General features: G+C 39.9%; 1 protein-coding gene and 1 non-coding gene across 6 annotated transcripts in view; one reads left to right on the plus strand and one right to left on the minus strand.

Moving 5' to 3' along the window:
- The window catches only part of SIK3 (SIK family kinase 3), a 245,508-nt gene that overhangs the window by 162,196 nt on the left and 64,761 nt on the right, over nucleotides 1-18,551 (plus strand). For all 5 annotated transcript variants that reach the window (XM_081799398.1, XM_081799400.1, XM_081799399.1 and 2 more), the window contains one exon: nucleotides 3,932-4,093. In XM_081799398.1, coding sequence (XP_081655524.1) covers nucleotides 3,932-4,093 — 162 coding nt within the window. The remainder of the gene's footprint in view (nucleotides 1-3,931; nucleotides 4,094-18,551) is intronic.
- On the minus strand, nucleotides 5,607-5,711 carry LOC115937085 (U6 spliceosomal RNA). Its single transcript, XR_004072415.1, has one exon. It is a non-coding gene; the product is annotated as a U6 spliceosomal RNA (small nuclear RNA).

Consider the following 18,551-nt stretch of genomic DNA (forward strand, 5'->3'; position numbering starts at 1 on the left):
CGAGGTATATATATATCCTTTGGTGTCACTAGCTTCTTCCTATCTTATGAGGAAGAGCCGATAAGAAAGATTAAAGAAGTCCAGTGCCAGGTGATTTATGGCAGTTGCAAAGTGAGAAAGACAACGTCGACTCCTTCCTTTTGATAAGAGCTGAAACAGGAGACCCATTTTCTCCATTGAGCTGAGAGTCCCCTCCTCCTTGTCTTGGCTGACGTGGTCGGGGTGAAGCTGTGATAGAGAGAAACCTGCAGTGTGCCGCAGAGGTAGAACACGGTAGCTAAGTAGCCAAGTAGCCAAGTAGTGCATTGTTGAGGGGGCTTCAGTGGTGGGGTCGCTGCTGCTGCTGCACGTGTGGGACCGGAGAGCGGCTGGGCTCGGGGGCAGGGCCAGGCTGCCATGTGGGAAGTTCGGGACCGAGGATAGCGGTACTAGGTAGCTCAGTATTTTAGGAGAACTAGCTCACTGAGCTGCCTGGAAGAAGCAGAACCATTCTTTCGAGTTCCTTGCAACGGAGGTTTATCCCGACAAGATTCACAGTGTATTTTACTTTGAATATTGAGTGGTTCAGGAGCCGCTTTGTTTCATGTGCCTTCTGAAATCACCCCAGTATTTATTCAAATGCTGTGACTTTGTGTTAAGTCCAGGCTGGGCGACTGCTCTGGGTTCCTTTGCTGGAAGTTAAACGTCACATTTGAGCTCGCAGAAGTTTTGCTGCCTGCCTAGAGGGCACACATGAACATAAAGCAGCCATTTGTCCGCGGGCAGCTGAGAGGCAGTTTCGGCAGCGTTCTGGAAACCACTGCAGGCTGCCGGCTTCCTGGCACACCCACTAGCCCCCATGGGTTTACTCTGAAAGCAAACTACCAGGGATGGGAGGTGGGGTGGTGGTGGCGGCAGTAATAAGATGGGCAGAAATAAAAACCGAGCCTGAAAAGTCTGAAGGACATGGAGCCAAGATGGTCCTGTACGGGAGAAGAGCACAGTGCTCCCAGAGCGGAGAAAACGTGAACATCAGACACAGTAACTAGGAAAAAAAGATCTGAGGCTTGCAGCCAGCACTTAAAAAAAGGGATTTGTGTATCTCTGTATTCATAACTGTAGGGATACTGTAGGTGTCTTTGGGAAAATATATGTAGCCTAAGCTCTTTTACCCAGTGTGCTGCTATCACAAATACCTTTTAACTAGAACCATGTTAACAGTGACATTTGATGTATATAATAATTACCTTCAAGCACTATGAATGCTGAAGAACCTCAGGACCTATTAGCCAAATGCTTGAATAGTCTCTGTATAATACTGAGTGGACTTTTAAAAAAATAGCTGTTTAAATGTCCTTGAAAGTTATAGTTATGTAGGATAATTCTTAATCATAGTACAAGTTTATTCCCAAATACGCTATCCTTTCTTTGGCCACAGTGTGTAATAGGGTGTATTTCTGTTTAGCAGATCAGGAGGTGGGGATATTGGCAGTATAAATGATTTGTCCAAGGACAACCAGTGTGTCATTGTGGAGATAAAACAGGACTAGGCTGCATTCCACCAGCTCCTGGCCTCTGCAGCAGTTTTGAGAACTTTCCAGTCATTTTAGGAAAACAAAGTACTTAGAAAATATAAAGAGTTTTTTTTTTTTAATAAAAGAAAATCACTTATTTTGGAAATCACGAAATTAATCATTCTGTTGTATTTAAGAAGCTCTTTGATGTGTTCTGGTAATTAGTATTTACTGCCAGACGAATGTCTCTTGGGCATTTTAATTAATGGGTGGCTTGGCCAAATGAGCTTCTGATGGTAAACCTTCATAAGGGTTTATTTTTATGTTTCTCAGGAATAGCTGTCTCCTCAAAGCCCTTTAATTAGACAAAGTTTAGCAGCTAAAACATATTATTAGAATAATTAGGCCTTGGGTTAAGAGGAATAGGGGGTCAAAGGAGCAGGTACTGTTAGAGAGAATGGCGTCTTAAAATAAAACCTAGCGTTGCATGTTTGATGGATGTCCAGTTCTTTAACAGCTTGTATTAAGTGACTCTTCCTGGTTAGGGACTTTGTGTTATTTAAAGTTCATTTGACAGATCTCACCAGAAGCGTAAATACACCAGAGTGTGCGCTCGTTCATCACTACCTCTGAACTCCTGTAGAAAGTGGGGTTCTAGTCCTTTTAACTTCTAAGCTGAAGACGTCCTGTTTTCTCTTTTTTTTCCCCTACTACCTTGGTCACCTTGGCTATAATCAGGGATTCTTTTTGAGGAAAATGCTTCAAGGAACTGGTCTAGGAGCCACTGATAACACAATTGCAGTAATTCCGTTGAAGGGTCTTTCTTAATAATTTAAGTGATCCTGTAAGACGTTGTTCTTAAAATTGCTGTAGTATTGATCTCCCAAATTGTATGCTTTTTGTGGTCAGAATGTAGTTTGAATTATTTGAAAATCTGCTGTTAGATGGATTGTCGTTTGGCTCCCCTTCATCACGCCCTACTCCCGTTTCTTGTCCTAAGCCCTGAATCTTGGTATCACTACTAGTGCATGTGTCTTCTCGCAGACTTCTCTTTGTGATGAAGAAGAGATATATCCGATTGGTCCTGTGGGTGATCTCCATGGTGCCCAGACAGCAGTTGGGTAGGATTATTGAGACTACTCTTGATAAACAGTAATACACCTATTTATATTATCTGGTTTTCTCACTTTCCCACTATCTCTGGATGCTTATGATGGCAAATGTGTCCTTTTCCCACCTAGATGAGTTAGTTTAAGGATAGGAAGTTGTTTTTTTGTTTTTTTTTTTAAGATTTTATTTATTTGACAGAGAGAGACACAGCGAGAGAGGGAACACAAGCAGGGGGAGTGGGAGAGGGAGAAGCAGGCTCCCCACTGAGCAGGGAGCCCGATGCGGGGCTCGATCCCAGGACCCTGGGATCATGACCTGAGCCGAAGGCAGACGCTTAACGACTGAGCCACCCAGGCGCCCCAAGGATAGGAAGTTTTAAGTAGAGCAAGTCGTATTGCCAGTGTTCCTCATCCCATCAGCTGTTATGATCTCAATATGTTATTAGTTAGATGAAGAACTGGGGTTTAGGATTAGCCACTATTAGAAAAAATACTTAATTGTATTGGTATTGGTAATTGGAAATTAATGGGATTGGCTCTGGGTCATCAGTTCATTTTTAAATATGGACGATAACTTGATTTATAGTATTACAAAGTTAATTTGCTGTAGCTTAGTTAGCCACATTGCCAATGAAATAATTTCATTGAAAGTGGTGGAAACTTCCCTTTGTTTTCTAATGTTGTCTGTAAAAACTGGTAACAATTTAAGAAATAATTGAAAAGCACATAAATGCAGATGGAAAGACACAGGCATATTATTATGCATTCCAGAGTTTAGTCACCAAATAAGTACATTTTTATGTTAAACTGTAAAACTTTGAGAAAGCAGAAGAGAGATTAGCATAGATGGGCTCCTTTATAAAGCCGTTTTCCCCCTTAGCAGTGACTAAGTTCTGTCTGTTCTTCTCCAAGATGATTGATTATTGTGACTCTGCTTTTTGACTCACCCTTTAGCACAGGAAATATTGCTGATTCTTATCTTCATGCTTATGTTTGCTGTGTGTATGTAATCTCATGCAATGGAGATAAGAGAGAGGAGGTGTTGAGTGTGATGATTCTCCAAAAATACCATGATAACCCTCAGAACTCTTTTTTCTTACGGTAGAGCATAGGTAGTCCTGTGCATGCTCATGTACACTGAAAACGGTCTGGGGACTGCTTGCTAATGGGTTTCTATAGACACAGACCAGGGCCCCAAGTGTTGCCATTTGTTTGTTTCACTTCTTCAACTGTTCATCTGGTGGCCCCCTGGCATCCCTTCTGGAGTCCATCTTTTGAAGCGATGCCCATGTGCAAAATGAGAACTCACTGTGCTCTTCTTCACCGCAGACCACCTGGTGGCCCATGGCAGAATGGCCGAGAAGGAGGCCCGTCGGAAGTTCAAACAGATTGTGGCAGCCGTCTATTTTTGTCACTGTCGGAACATTGTTCATCGTGATCTAAAAGCTGAAAATTTGCTTCTGGATGCCAATCTGAATATTAAAATAGCAGGTGAGAAGTGCGTTGAGGATGTGAAATAGGAACAAAAGAGCTTTTCCTTCAAGGTTCTTAAACAAGGGATTGTCTGTTTCCATCTATTCAGAAAGAGGTATTGGAAAATGAAAGATTTGCATGTGTGTGTGGCTTGGAAAATGATAAACTTTCAAAACACATTTATGTTCTTTTTCATGTAGTATTGGATGGAACTAGGCCGGGGAGGAAGAAGGAAAAGGGTGATATTTAAAATTCTCTCAGTTTGGTTGACAGTCTCTTAAATAATAAGGAATAAAGGATAGAATAAAGTGGAGAGAACAACTGCTAAGCTTGTAAGCCCTGTCAGCTTTACTTGAGGAGGCTGATTTATGTCACTGCTGAAGACTGTGGTTTTATGATAGTTTAGGAAGAGCAGATCTTACATCGGTTTAAAGGCAGTCCATCTCTTTATGTCCTCAGATTTCACTTGTCTGCTCATCTGAGGGTGCCTAAAAAGCACTTTTCACTGCCTCACTCTATTCCTACTTCACTTTCAATAAACTATCAGCATTTGCCTAACCAATACAAGCTCACCACCTATTGATAGAAGAAAGTGACTGCAGTCTAGACAGAAAGTAGAAACATGAAAAGAAACCAGTTTTGTTTTCCGACAGTTTTCAGTACTGCATTGTGTGTCCCCCGTCTCGCAGGTAAAAAGGGAAGGGGCGTCTCCTATAGAAAATTGAAGTACAGCTAGAATAGAATTGCCTTGAAAGTCAAGGTAAAAAAAGCAGTTCTAAGGACTTCCCTCCTTAAAAGGGTGGGAGTTGAGGGTTCAGATTTATGTTATATTACAGGTCAAAGTACCTACTTGTACCCTTTCAGGTTGGTGATTCTACTGACTGTTTTGTGTAGGTAAATCTAGATAAGTCTTTCCAGGCTCTACTTTCACATCCTTGGAATGTCACCGAACTTTTTAGTTATCTACGTTCGGCTGACGGATGCACTGTTGCTTAGTACTTTCACATAGTTTTAAGCTCCTTGAGTCCTTCATTTGCCCAGTGCATAGTAGGCAGGAATTAAATGCTTTCTTTATCTTACATAAAATCACATTTTTCCTTTGTCCTTAAGTCTGTTTTATATTCCCCAAAGCTCTCTAGATGCTAGCAGTTCCCAGACAAGTGGGTAGTGTGGAAAGACCGGCAATTTCAAACCCTCTTCTGTAATTTTTCATTGTAGCTTCAATTCAATTAATGGTAATAACATCTACTAAGCTTCACAGTCCTTAAAAGTATAATAAAATGTTGTGTTAATTTCCTATTGTCGCTGTAACAAATTACCACAAACATAGTAGTTTGAAACAATACAACTTATTATCTTACAGTTCTAGAGGTCAGAAATTTGAAATGAGTCTTTTTTCTTTTTCTTTTTTTAAAAATGTTATTACATTTTTTATTTTAATCCCAGTATAGTTAACATACAAGGTTATATTAGTTGCAGATACACAGGTCGTGATTCAACACTTCCGTACATCACTCAGGGCTCATCATGAAAAAATATGGAACGCTTCACGAATTTGTGTGTCACCCTTGGGCAGGGGCCATGCTAACCCTCTCTACCGTCCCCGTGTTAGTATGTGTGCTGCCGAAGCGAGCCCCCGAAATGAGCCTTATGGGGCTAAAATCAAGCTGTTTGTAGGACTGGTTCCACCTGGAGTCTCTGGAGAATCCATCTCCTTGCCGGTTTCAGCTTCCGGAGGCCCTGCACTCCTTGGTTCTGGTCCTTTCTTCACAGCACACCGCCTGGTGCTCCCATTGTCAAATCTCCCACTCCTAGCCTGATCCTCCTGCTTCCCTCTTAGAGGGACCCTTGTGATTACATTGAACCATCCCGGATAACCCAGGATGATCTCCCCATCACCCAGTCACATCTACAGAAGTCCCTTTTACCACATAGGTACCACATTCGCAGGTTCCATGGATTAGGATGTGGGTGTCTTTTGAGTGGCTTTTATGCAGCCTGCCACAGATGTGATTGTAGGGTTCCTTGGATTACTGATTAGGGTAGTAGGTTAAAAGAAGGCCCTCTTTTTCTTCTATAGCTGTGTTCTACCTTCACTGACAAAAGGTTAAAAATTTTTTTTATGCTTCCTTGGTTCTTGATTTTGACTTTAGAACCATTTTGATTTAGTTTGGGGAGATTAGTTTAGGAGGCTCTTTGTTTTGTATTGAGAAACCAAGTGTAAAAGCAGGGGTCCATGATAATTGAAATTAGAAACGCCACTGACAAATAACTTGGGTAAGGAGATTTTGAGATGCTTTTCTTTGTTAATTGTTAAAACAAATCCATGTAGTCACAGTATGAGTCTACCTGCTGGTGTGTAATTACAGAATCGTGGGAATGCTGGTGGCCCGCCGTGGGCTCTCTGCATTAACACATAGGTGAGATTTTTAAGTTCATTAACCCAGAGTCTGCATTTTTATTATTTGTTTGGCCAAGAATAAATGAGCTGCTCTGAGTTGTGCCCTGATATAATTATCTAACATTGTCTTTGCTCGTGCATTCTTTTTTTCATGCTTTCATTACCTTGTCATTCACCCACCGCCACCCCTCCACCCTCTTCCCCACGCCTCCCACTCTGGTTTTGCTTTCCGTGGTTTCAGTTACCCATGGTCAACTGTGGTCTGGGAGCGGGTGATCCTCCTTCTGACGTATGGCCAGAAGGCCAGTAATAGCCTAATGTTAGGTCACGACACCTACGTCATTCCCCTCACCTCATCTCATCACGTGGGCATTTTATCACCTCCCATCACCACAAGAAGAGGAAGGGTGATGATAAGGTATCTCGAGAGAGAGAGGCCACATGTGCATAACTTTCATCACAGCATATTGTTATAATTGTTCTATTTTATTATAGTTATTGTTGTTAATCTCTTACTGTGCCTAATTCACAAAGTAAACTTTATCATAGGTGTGTGTATATAGGGAAAAACATAGCGCATCTAGGGTTCGGTACTATTTAGACGTGCACTGGGGGTCTCGGAATGTATCCCCTGTGGGTGAGGAGGACTCCTGTCCTCAGTTTCTCAATCATTGCCTGAACTTCCTCTCTTACACATAAATTAGGTAGAATTCCCATTCTTACCTGCCAAGACTTCTTTGAACTCAGTGGACCAGTGGGAGAAACGCTTCTAGTTGAAGCTGACCACGGCGTGACTAATTTTGGAGAGGTGGAATGGATGGTTCTGACAGAATAAGGTCAGATAACTAATGAAATCAACTTTTTATTCTAAAAGCTAAAAGTAACTTCAGGATTTCTGATCTTTTCAGTGGTCTTTTGATGAGTTACTATTAAATCTCAGTCAGAAGGAAACTTCTAGACATGAAAGTAACACACAAAAGAGAAGAGTTTTGTTGTTTTATTTAAAATATTGTTAGTCTTAAGCACCTCATTTCTAAAATCATCATATGCTACAGTGTCAAATTAACATGGAATTAATAAAAATTCAGATTAGGAAATTTAAGGAATTCATGTTTTCCTTATGCCAGTGTTAACCTAAATGGTTTTTTTGTTTTACTTTGTTTTTACCTAAATGGTTTTGATGAAAAGATGATGCATCCTGTTCAAATGTAGAAGATGAGTAAGTTGCTCTGAGGATGTTCGTGTTTACGTTGATATATTTTTACTTTCTTAATGAATTAATGTGGCAGTTTACATTTAACGCTTGATACTATAAAAATCTAGCTATTAGAAAAGCCCATGCTAGCCTTCCTCAAGGGAATATGTGTTCCCTGGACATGACAGGTACATTTTAGTTACAGATATTAAAAGATGCAATGGTTTAAGTAGGAGTTTTCATGCTTAAATTCTTACCTCTGAATTTTTGTTCCAGTGTTATTTCTTCATTCAGAGAATGAAGCCCAGATGAAAAACTTGGTTTTCCTTCTGATTTTAGAATGGCAGTAGCAAACCTGTCTTCTATAGAATTATTTAAAAGATGTTTCTGTTATTAGTAATCCAGAGTAAACATTGATGGTTTTCAGAACAAAAAATTTTATTTCTGAAAGGCAAAGTTACTGAGTCTAGAACTAAAAATGTGTAGTGGTCATAGAAAATGTATCTGTTATTAACAAAGGCTCTTCGCTCAGGTGTCATGGGAGAGAGAACGGAAGTATAAGACATGACTCCTGCCGTAAAGAATTTATAGTCTATTTGGGCAGCAAATACTTAGACCTTTGGAAAGTTAAATAGCACCAAAATTATACTTGGTGTGTGTGTTTGTGTGTGTGTGTCTATGTTGTTTGTGTATGTATATATATAGAGAGAGCACTTTACAAAGCATTTTTACACATATTATTTAATTTCATCATATTTGGCATACAAATATAGCTTGTTTAGAAAACATTAGAGTCTCCAAAATATATACCTTTAAGTTTCCAAAACTTTGAATTCCTTATAAAGAGGGCTCATGCAAATCTTTCATGTAGAGGGTCCAGCACCGGGAAAGAATAGGATTCTTGGCCTCTAACCTTTCACTTTTCGTGTCTCAGACATGTGAGGATCCACAGAGGAGCAAATGAAGAGTGGGGAAGGTACAACCTGGCTCTCTCCACATATAGTCTGCATCGCTGGGTGACAGCGTGTTCAACAGCGACCAAATTATACTTTGATACAATAGAAGAGATGTTACAAGGCATGCCATGATTCATTATCACATTAATTATATAGTCTAATTACTACAGAAGTTCAGAGGGTGAAGAAAGCACTTAGTTTGTGAAGTTCCATTAGATTGTGAATGCCACAGGGATGGTAACCATATCCTGTTTACCATTTCATCCCCATGGCCGAGTGCATGCCTGTTCTCTAGTAGGTGCTCAAAACTTTGTTGATCTGAACTTTGGACAGCGGCGATGAGGACATAAATACCCTACTGAGGGCATAACATTTGATGTGCGTCTAAAGGATGAATAGGGTTCTTTAAGGTATAGGTGTAGAGGAGAGAATTCCAGTAGGATTAGTCAGTCAGCAGGTGTTAATAAAGCACCTGCTATGTGCCGGCCCTGATCCACCCACTGGGGATACAGTGGCAGGAAAGTAGTCCCTTGGAACTAACATTCTGCGGGGGGAGATCGACAGTGAACACATACACAAATAAGCCCTCGTAAGGACTATGAAAGTGATAAAATCGAAAATGTGCTAGAATGACCTGTGGGAGAGAGAATGCTTTTAAGTGGGCTAGTCCAAGCCTTCCAAGCAGAAGGAACAATGCGAAGGCCTGAGAGAGGTAAATTTAAGGTATTTGACAAGGTAGGAGAAAAGTTGGCACGGCTGCAGACGATAAGTAAGGGGGCTCTGGAAGGAGATGGGGTAAGAGAACTGGCTGGGGCCCGTTCCTGTGGAGCTTTAGGCACGTGGTGAGGATTTGGGATTTTATTTTGGTTGCGGTGGGAAGCTGAGTTGGAGAACTATGGGCGGCAGTACCCCATGGCATATTTGCAGAAAAGGTAAAGCACCTTGGCTGGAGGGAAGGTTTAAGCAGGGGAGTCATGCCTGAGAAGGTGAGAGAGAGAGGTATTTATTTATACTAGATTGTGAAATTGTTTGAATACCAGGCTTGATAAGTCAGATTCAGGATGAATAAGGGAAAAATGGGAGCAGGCGGGAGGGACAGGAGAGCAAATAGGAAGGTCAGTGAAGAGGCTGCAGGAAATGGTCAGATCCTACATAAAGGTGTTGGTAGTAGACTTGAAAAGGAAGACGAGGGCAACAAATATGAGAGAGAGAGTGCATGCGTGTAAATGAAGGGTTTCTGGGGTGGATAACCAGTCAAACCTCCGGGCCAGGAAGAGGGACCTGCCAGTCCAAGATATGTGTAGAAATCGAGAAATCGAATTTTCTTACTGATGGAGTATATTAAGCCATCAAAGGAAAATGGTGTTGTCTTATTTTTAATGCCGTTTGAAAGCAATTTTAATTCTTGTCCCCAAAGATTAAGTAGAGAAATTTCTATATTTATAAAAGACTGCCTCAGAAAAGACCTAAATGTAGCTGGCTTACTCCCTGAAGCAAACTTATCTGAAATACTCAGACGTTATGAGAATGTTTTGAAAATTGTGGAAAGTTTTTTTGTGTGTGTGTGTTTTTTTTTAACCTAAGGAAGTTGGAAACTTTTCTCTCTGAATGTTGACTCCCAGAATGGTCTCCATGAGATAGTTCCCACTCCGGTGTTATTGTTTTAGTTGGCAGTCAGGAGACAGCAGAGATCTGAAGTACAACTACAGCAAAGCCAGTGTTTTGGAAAGAATTTCCAGAGTGCATGGATCTAAGGTACTGTGGAAATATTTGACCTTAGTGTGGTGAGATCTAGACTATTTAATTTTTTAAAAGTGAGAAACTAAAACATTCTGCAAGTCCATTCATTGACCTTTCACCTTCAGGAAGAAGATGCTGAGATACAATGGTAGAGGGAAAAAAGGTGGTGAACCTTGGGTTTCTGAGAACCCTTCCCCGGTGTGGTAGTTGAGAATGTCCCTGACAGCTCACAGAAGGTGGTTATGAATATTCATCACACCAGTCACAAATTATAGGTCAAGATCGTAACACCTTTATTTAGGTTATCTTTCAGTGCACCTCCCTAGTTGACAGGTAAGAAATTGGGACCCAGAGAGAGGCCACGTGACTTTCCTGAATTCGTGTCATCACAGAACCTGGGAATCACAGTGCCTCAGTGTCCACTCTCCCCCTGAAATGCTGTGTGACCCGCAACTAGAAGGTGCTAACAACCTTCATGTATGTTGACCCTTGGGAAAATACAGTTTGAAAATTATCTCTTCTGCATCCTGTTCCTCAGACTGGAGCTTTACAATCGAGAAATGAACGCACCTTCATTCAGAAGGCTTTTTTGGTATACACAGATGATTTATTTCGTATGAAAAAATTCTAGAGTTAAAATTCAAATGAACAGATTTTTGTCAGTCATGGTTGGTTCTAGGTGATAAGTGAGGTCTTAATGATCTTGAAAAGTATTGCATCCTGCTAAGATCAAGGAGATGTTCTGTTTACAGGGCCTCACTCACAATGGCCGTGCTACCAGTATAGAGCGCTGCTTCTCAGATTCTCCCACTGTGGTTTCCCTAACATGGAGGGGGACAGACTCACACAGGGTGGGGGGCAGTGTGGGATTGATTAGCTAGGCTGGAACGGTTCGCTTTTTAAATCCATGCACATTTTGTATTCTCCTCAATGTCATATTACATTTGTGTTAATACTAAAATTATTCAACTTTATTTAGCATAGAAAAAATTAATGTTCCAGGAATATGCGTTTTCTTTAGCCTTCACTTTCACATAACTCTTGGCACACTGCAGCATTATGCCTGGGGATATATAAACATACATTAGTTCGAGAAACTTGAGATTAAAGGATTTCTTCCCCAACTATAGGTTCCTTTTACACAAACTTTTGTTAATTGCAAATCATTTGTTTCGGGGATACTTAGAAGTCAGTAAATCAAGTAATGATTTATCGCCACCCCCTCCCCCCACCTCCTTAAATGGAATAGTTTGAGACCCTGTGAGGGTAAATCAAGTGAGTCTACCTGCTAGCAGGTTGCTAATGAGCATGCTTGTAACTCAAACATTCAGTTTACTGCTTAGGTGAAGTCGCCGGTTACCATGGTAGTTTTGACCAGGATGCAGTTTTTCACCATATTTTGTTAAATTCACATCTATAATGGACCATTGGACAATGTAAAGCGTAAGGAGCACTGATGTCAAAAACCCAATAATGAAAATAAAAATGGTAATTTAACAGTGCTTCGAGAAAAACTTTACCCAATTCATGAATTGTCTTCATTTGATCACTGTTCTTATCTAGCACATCAAAATCTTTCTAGGACTTCAGAAACCACAGATTTAGGCACACAGACACACACACACAAATATACATACACATGCACAGACACAGTGTCTGATTTGTTTTATTGGGAATAATGACTATCTGTGCTCATGTTTTCATGTATCTGTTGGCCAACTATATGTCTTCTTTGTAAGAAAATCTATTCAGATTTTCTACTCGTTTTTTTTAGTCTACTATTTTTTGTTGTTTTTGCTATTGGGTTGTATGAGTTCTTTATATATTTTAGGTATATATTATCAGATACATGATTTAAAATATTTTCTCCCATTCAGTAGGTTAACGTTTCATTTTGTTGATGGTTTGTTGGTAAATATAAATATAACTTATAATGAACTTTTAAATCGTTTTAATAATGTGCTAATATAGGATAAAATACCTTTCTTAAAGTTACTTTATCGTTAGTTATACAAAAATGACAATTATTTTTTAAATTTCTTTTCTGGGATTCTTTTTAAGGTAATATTCCTTTGAAAGGAGTTTGTGAGTCAAAAAAGTTGGAAAATACTGGGTACTTGTATGGTTAAATAGGTCAGTTTTCTTTATATTCTAGTCCAGATTTGTGGGTGGGGTGTTATTGTTGTTGTTGTTGCTTTGGATCAGATTGAGAGATTCTCTGAACTCTTGATAGACTCTTCTTCAGGAAAGCCTCTCTTCTCTATTTTATACCAGTTGTCCCTGAACTTTACCATAAAATTCATTCCCTACTTCTAATTGTATAGTTAGACATGTAATTTTGCCACGTGTGCCTCCCCCAAAGGACTAACTGCTCCATGAGGCCAAGGACTATGTGTGTTTTGTTCACCTTGTACCAAGAACTCATTAGTGGTCCCTCAAAAACTTGGGGAGTACCCTACTCTTGTGACCACATTTGCACATTACCTTTTAGGTGGGTTATTTGTTTTTCCAGTGTTTCCTGTCATTTAAGTTATGTTTATTCTGTTAGCTTTAACTTAAGAGGGTATATTCTTCCTGTGTTTAATTTCTCAGTGACATCTTAGAATTTCTTCTGTGATAGTTGTATCTTCTTTTCTCCAAAAGTAGGCTTCTACTTATTAGACCGTATGTCTTAATTTTTAATCTGGGAAATATTATTACTATACCTATATACTATATGCTCTATGCCATATACTATATTTCCATTGGTATCTTCAGTTTCTGTTGAGTATTTGAAAGGACTGATTCATCATGGTCTAAAATTTTGTATAGAGTGCTCACCTGTCAACCTGATTGAAGGATTGGACTTTCATTGTTCTAAGTGATAGGATTTAGAATTGTGACTATAATAGTATGTATTCAATGTATTCAAGAATTCCAGTGAGGGGCGCCTGGGTGGCTCAGTCGTTAAGGGTCTGCCTTCGGCTCAAGTCATGATCCCGAGGTCCTGGGATCGAGCCCCGCATCGGGCTCCCTGCTCCGTGGGACGCCTGCTTCTCCCTCTCCCACTCCCCCTGCTTGTGTTTCCTCTCTCACTGTGTCTCTGTCAAATAAATAAAATCTTTAAAAAAAAAAAAAAAAAGAATTCCAGTGAATATTGTTTGCAGGTCTTGCAGAAAGTGTCTCATTACAGCCCTTTCTTTTATATGTCTACTCAATACTGAGTTTGATGGAAAGATCCTATATTGGGGAGAGTTTTTTTGTAAGAAGGGTTGGGGTAGTGCTATCTATAAAGAGTGGAAGGGATTGGTTTATTACCTCATTTAAAAATAGCTGAATTCAGTGATCCTAACTGCTAAGGGGAAAATTCATAAGTCACTCATTGAAAATGCCAGTCTAATGCTGGACTAGCATTTTTGTTTTTAAAGTTTCATCTTCTACAGAGATAGTATTATGCTATATAAATATATAGTGCTAGGAAGTTGGGGAGGATCAGAAGATCTGTAAGATTAAGTGACAGATGTGGAGCAGTCCCATATATGACATAATAGCAGCATGTGCAACAAAATGGTACTGTACTACTTCTCTAATAAATTTTCCAGAAGGTAGATACAGTCTTTCAATCTCATGCATATTACCCTCTCCTCCTCTAATTCTGACCTGCCCTAGTTTCATAAACTAAACCAAATATCCTCCTCCCACCACCAAAAAAAGGCTGATTACTTGATTCTTAACTGCCCCCCCCCCCCCGCCCCAGTGAAGGAATTTCTCTCGTGTATAAATGCTCAGGCTGTGAGTCAGTAGTTTTTGGCATTACTTCTCTATTAGCTCCTAGTCAGGAAGTTCAGCCAGGGGTTGGAGTGATTGCTAAACATTGAGGACTTCCCAAGACCCATTTTTAAGAGTGAACTAATATTGTGACTCCTGGGAACTTCGAAACTCATCCTTCCTCACTACCGTAATTCTGAGATTCACACAGTTGACTCTTGTTTTGTGCAATTCCAAATAACACTTTTGGGTCACGTGATTTCTAGGCTAGTGGTATTGTATAGGAAAAGCAAGATTAGTTCCTTATCTGTGTCATGTTCCATATATATAACAGTCTAAATCCTGTTTATATAGTGTTCTTTCTGGAGTGTTGATCTTTGGTTCTTTGAGTCATTTCTAGCAAGAATACCTGACAGCTTGTCTCCTCCACCCCTCCCCTCCCATCAATCCACTGGGAAATTAATTGAGGGCCAAAATTATTTCTGTTCTTAGTCTTTGTCTATAATTGCAAGTGCTGAATTAGGGTTATGAGTCCTCAGAAGCTTTCAGGTTTTAAAACATGAAGAATCTTGTCACTGTGTCTTCTGGTGAGGTTGTTTATTTAGGATGGATAAATATTTTCCCACTTTACTTTGTTCCTCTGCCCCCTACTTCTGAGCTGTTTACTTATAACAGCAAGGAAGGGAAGCGCAGTTACTCTTGGAGGGGCTGGCTGTCAATTTTAGCCGTGCTGTGTTGTTACCTTAACAGACACTGTGAACACTGGAACTGGTTGCAGGCTGTGCCTAATCTGTTTACATCTGCTTTGCATTGCTCCTTGGTCAGCCAAAAAACAAGTCAAGGGTATTGCTCTGAAGTGGTGGACCAAATAAGAAAATTTCCTGTTGCAGTTGTCCTGATCTTTAAATTAGTGCCATTCATTCTTTCCTGTTTCCCCTTACCACATAGACAGACCCAGTTGATGATATACTTACTTTTAGGGATACAATATCTCTACCCTATATAGCCCCAGGCTCCTGATCTTGCCTAGAACAAAGAATTTCAAGTCTCAAAATTGATAGTAAAGCTCTGGTATTTAAACCATCCCTAAAAGACAGACATATGGTTCAAATTAAAGTCTGCTGCTCTGTATTATGAGAAGGGGACATGAGATACCATTTCAGCCTGCAGACAAATGCTAACCAACCAGGGTGTTGGGGGTTGGAAAGAGACTTAACAAATTACGTTAGGAGCTGCTTGTGAGCAGAGAAGTAAATGACCATAGGCCACATGAAGAGAACAACCCCACCCCTATGGCTTCTGTTGTGCGGATCGGAGTATCCATCTGCTGTTTCCTTCTGTAACTCTTCAGAATATTCATCATTTTAATGTTGAATCTGTGGATCATAAGTCTTTCCTGTTGCCAATAAACAGTCAGGGACGTAAAGTATCTTTATGGGCATCTTCGTATCTGAGAATTTTCTGAAACTATTACAAAAGTTCACCACAATATGTGTAGTTACCATGTAACCATACAGAGTTATAATCTCATTGACTGTCTTCCCTATGCTGGACTTTTCATTATTTATCTTATAATTGGAAGTTTGTACCACTTAATCCCCTTCACCTATTTCACCCATCCCTCCAGCCCTCTCTCTGCTGACAACCACCAGTTCTCTACATTTACGGGTGTGTTTCTAGTTTTATTGTTGTTTGTTTGCTCATTTGTTTTGTTTTTTAGATGCCACATATGAGTGAAATCATATAGTATTTGTCTTTTTCTGTCTGACTTATTTCACTTAGCATAAAACTCTAGGTTCATCCATGTTGTCACATGGCAAGATTTCGTTCTTTTTTATGGCTGAGTAATATTCCACTGTGTGTGTGTGTGTGTGTGTGTGTGTGTGTGTGTGTACACTCCACATCTTCTTTATCCATTCATCCATTGATGGAGACTTGGGCTGTTTCCATATCTTGGCTATTGTAAATAATGCTGCAATAAACATAGGGGTACATGTATCTTTTTGAATTAGTGTTTTTGTTTTCTTCGTGTAAATACCTAGAAGTGGAATTGCTAGATTGTATGGTTTTTCTATTTTTAGTTTTTTGAGGTTCCTCCATACTGTTTTCCAGAGGTGGCTGTATTGGTTTACGTTCCCACAAACAGTGCATAAGGGTTCCCTTTTCTCCACATCCTTGCCAACCCTTGTTGTATCTGACTGGTGTAAGATGGTATCTCATTGTGGTTTTGATTTGCATTTCCCTGATGATTAGTGATATTGAACATCTTTTCATGTGTTGGTTGGCCATCTGTATGTCTTTTTTTTGGGGGGGAAGTGTCTATTCAGGTCCTCTGCCCATTTTTAATAGGATTATTTGGGGTTTTTGGTGTTGAGTTGTGTGAGTTTGTTACATATTTTGGATATTAATCCCTTATTGAACATCTCATTTGTCAATGTCTTTTCCCATTCAGTAGGTTGCCTTTTCGTTTTGTTGATGGTTTCCTTCACTCTGCAAAAGCCTTTTCATTTGATGTAGTCCCTTACTTTTGCTTTAGTTTCTTTGCTTGGGGAGACCTATCCAGCAAAATATTACTAAGGCTGTTGTCCTTGAGTTTACTGCCCGTGTTTTCTTTTAGGATTTTTATGGTTTCAGGTCTCACAGGTAGGTCTTCAGTTCATTTTGAGGGGGTTTTTTGTGGGTGCATGGTGTAAGAAAGTGGTCCAGTTTCATTCTTTCACATGTAGCTGTTCAGTTTGCCTAGCACCATTTATTGAAGAGATGGTCTTTTCCTCATTTTATATTCTTGCCTTTTTTTTTTAAGATTTTATTTTATTTATTAGAGTGCACAAGAGGGGGTACAGTCAGAGGGAGAAGCAGACTCCCCGTTGAGCAGGGAGCCCGATGCGGGATTTGATCCCGGGACTCCAGGATTATGACCTGAGCCAAAGGCAGTTGCTTAACCAACTGAGCCACCCAGGTGCCCTGTATATTCTTGCTTTCTTTGACATAGATTAATTGACCATATAAGTATGGGTTTATTTCTGGACTCTCTATTCTGTTCCATTCATCTGCATGGGGGTTTTGGGTGCCAGTACCGTACTATTTTGATTACCATAACTTTGTAATATAGTTTGATATCTGGGATTGTGATACCTCCAGCTGTGTTCTTCTTCTTCTTTTTTTTTTTTTTAAAAGATTTTACTTATTTATTTGAGAGAGAGAATGAGAGACAGAGAGCACGAGAGGGAAGAGGGTCAGAGGGAGAAGCAGACCCCCCGCTGAGCAGGGAGCCCGATGTGGCACTCGATCCCGGGACTCCAGGATCATGACCTGAGCTGAAGGCAGTCGCTTAACCAACTGAGCTACCCAGGCGCCCCACCAGCTGTGTTCTTCTTTCTCAAGATTGCTTTGGCTGTTCAGGGTCTTTTGTGATTCACATTTTAGGATTTTTTTGTTCTAGTTCTGTGAAAAATACTGTTGTTATTTTGACAAGGATTGCACTGAATCTGTAGATGGGTTGGGTAGTATGGGCATTTTAACAATATTAATTCTTTAAATCTGTGAGCATGATATATCTTTCCATTCATTTTTGTCCTCTTCTGTTTCTTTCATTAATGTCTTAACAGTTTTCAGAGTACAGAAATTTCATCTCCTTGGTTAAATTTATTCCTAGGTATTTTATTCTTTTTGATGCAATTATATATGGGATTATTTTCTTAATTTCTCTGTTATTATTAGCGTATAGAAACACAGTAGATTTCTCTATGTTGGGGCGCCTGGGTGGCTCAGTTGGTTAAGCGACTGCCTTCGGCTCAGGTCATGATCCTGGAGTCCCGGGATCGAGTCCCGCATCGGGCTCCCTGCTCGGCAGGGAGTCTGCTCTCCCTCTGACCTTCCTCCCTCTCATGCTCTCTGTCTCTCATTCTCGCTCTCTCAAATAAATAAAAATAAAATCTTTAAAAAAAAAAAAAAAAGATTTCTCTATGTTGATTTTGTATCCTGCGACTTTACTGAATTCACTTATTAGTTCTGGTAGTTTTTTGGCGGAGTCTTTAGGGTTTTCTATATAGAGTATCATGTCATCTGCAAATAGTGCCAGCTCTACTTCTTCCTTCCCAATTTGGGTGCCTCTTGTTTATTTTTCTTGTCTGATTGCTGTGGCTAGGATTTTCAGTACTTTGCTGAATGAAAGTGGTGAGAGTGCACATCCTTGTCTTGTTCCTGATCTTAGAGGAAAAGCTTTCAGCTTATCACCATTGAATGTGATGTTAGCTGTGGATTAGTCATAGACAGGCTTTATTACGTTGAGATATGTTCCTCTGTACTGGCTTTGTTGAGAGTTTTTATAATGAATGGATGTTGAATTTTGTCAAATTATTTTTCTGTATCTACTGAGATGATCATATGATTTTTAACCTGCATTTTATTAATGTGGTATATAGTGTTGGTTGATTT

This window comes from Leptonychotes weddellii, chromosome 11, assembly GCF_054177405.1.
Source record: "Leptonychotes weddellii isolate Sample4059 chromosome 11, ASM5417740v2, whole genome shotgun sequence".
NCBI lineage: Eukaryota > Metazoa > Chordata > Mammalia > Carnivora > Phocidae > Leptonychotes > Leptonychotes weddellii.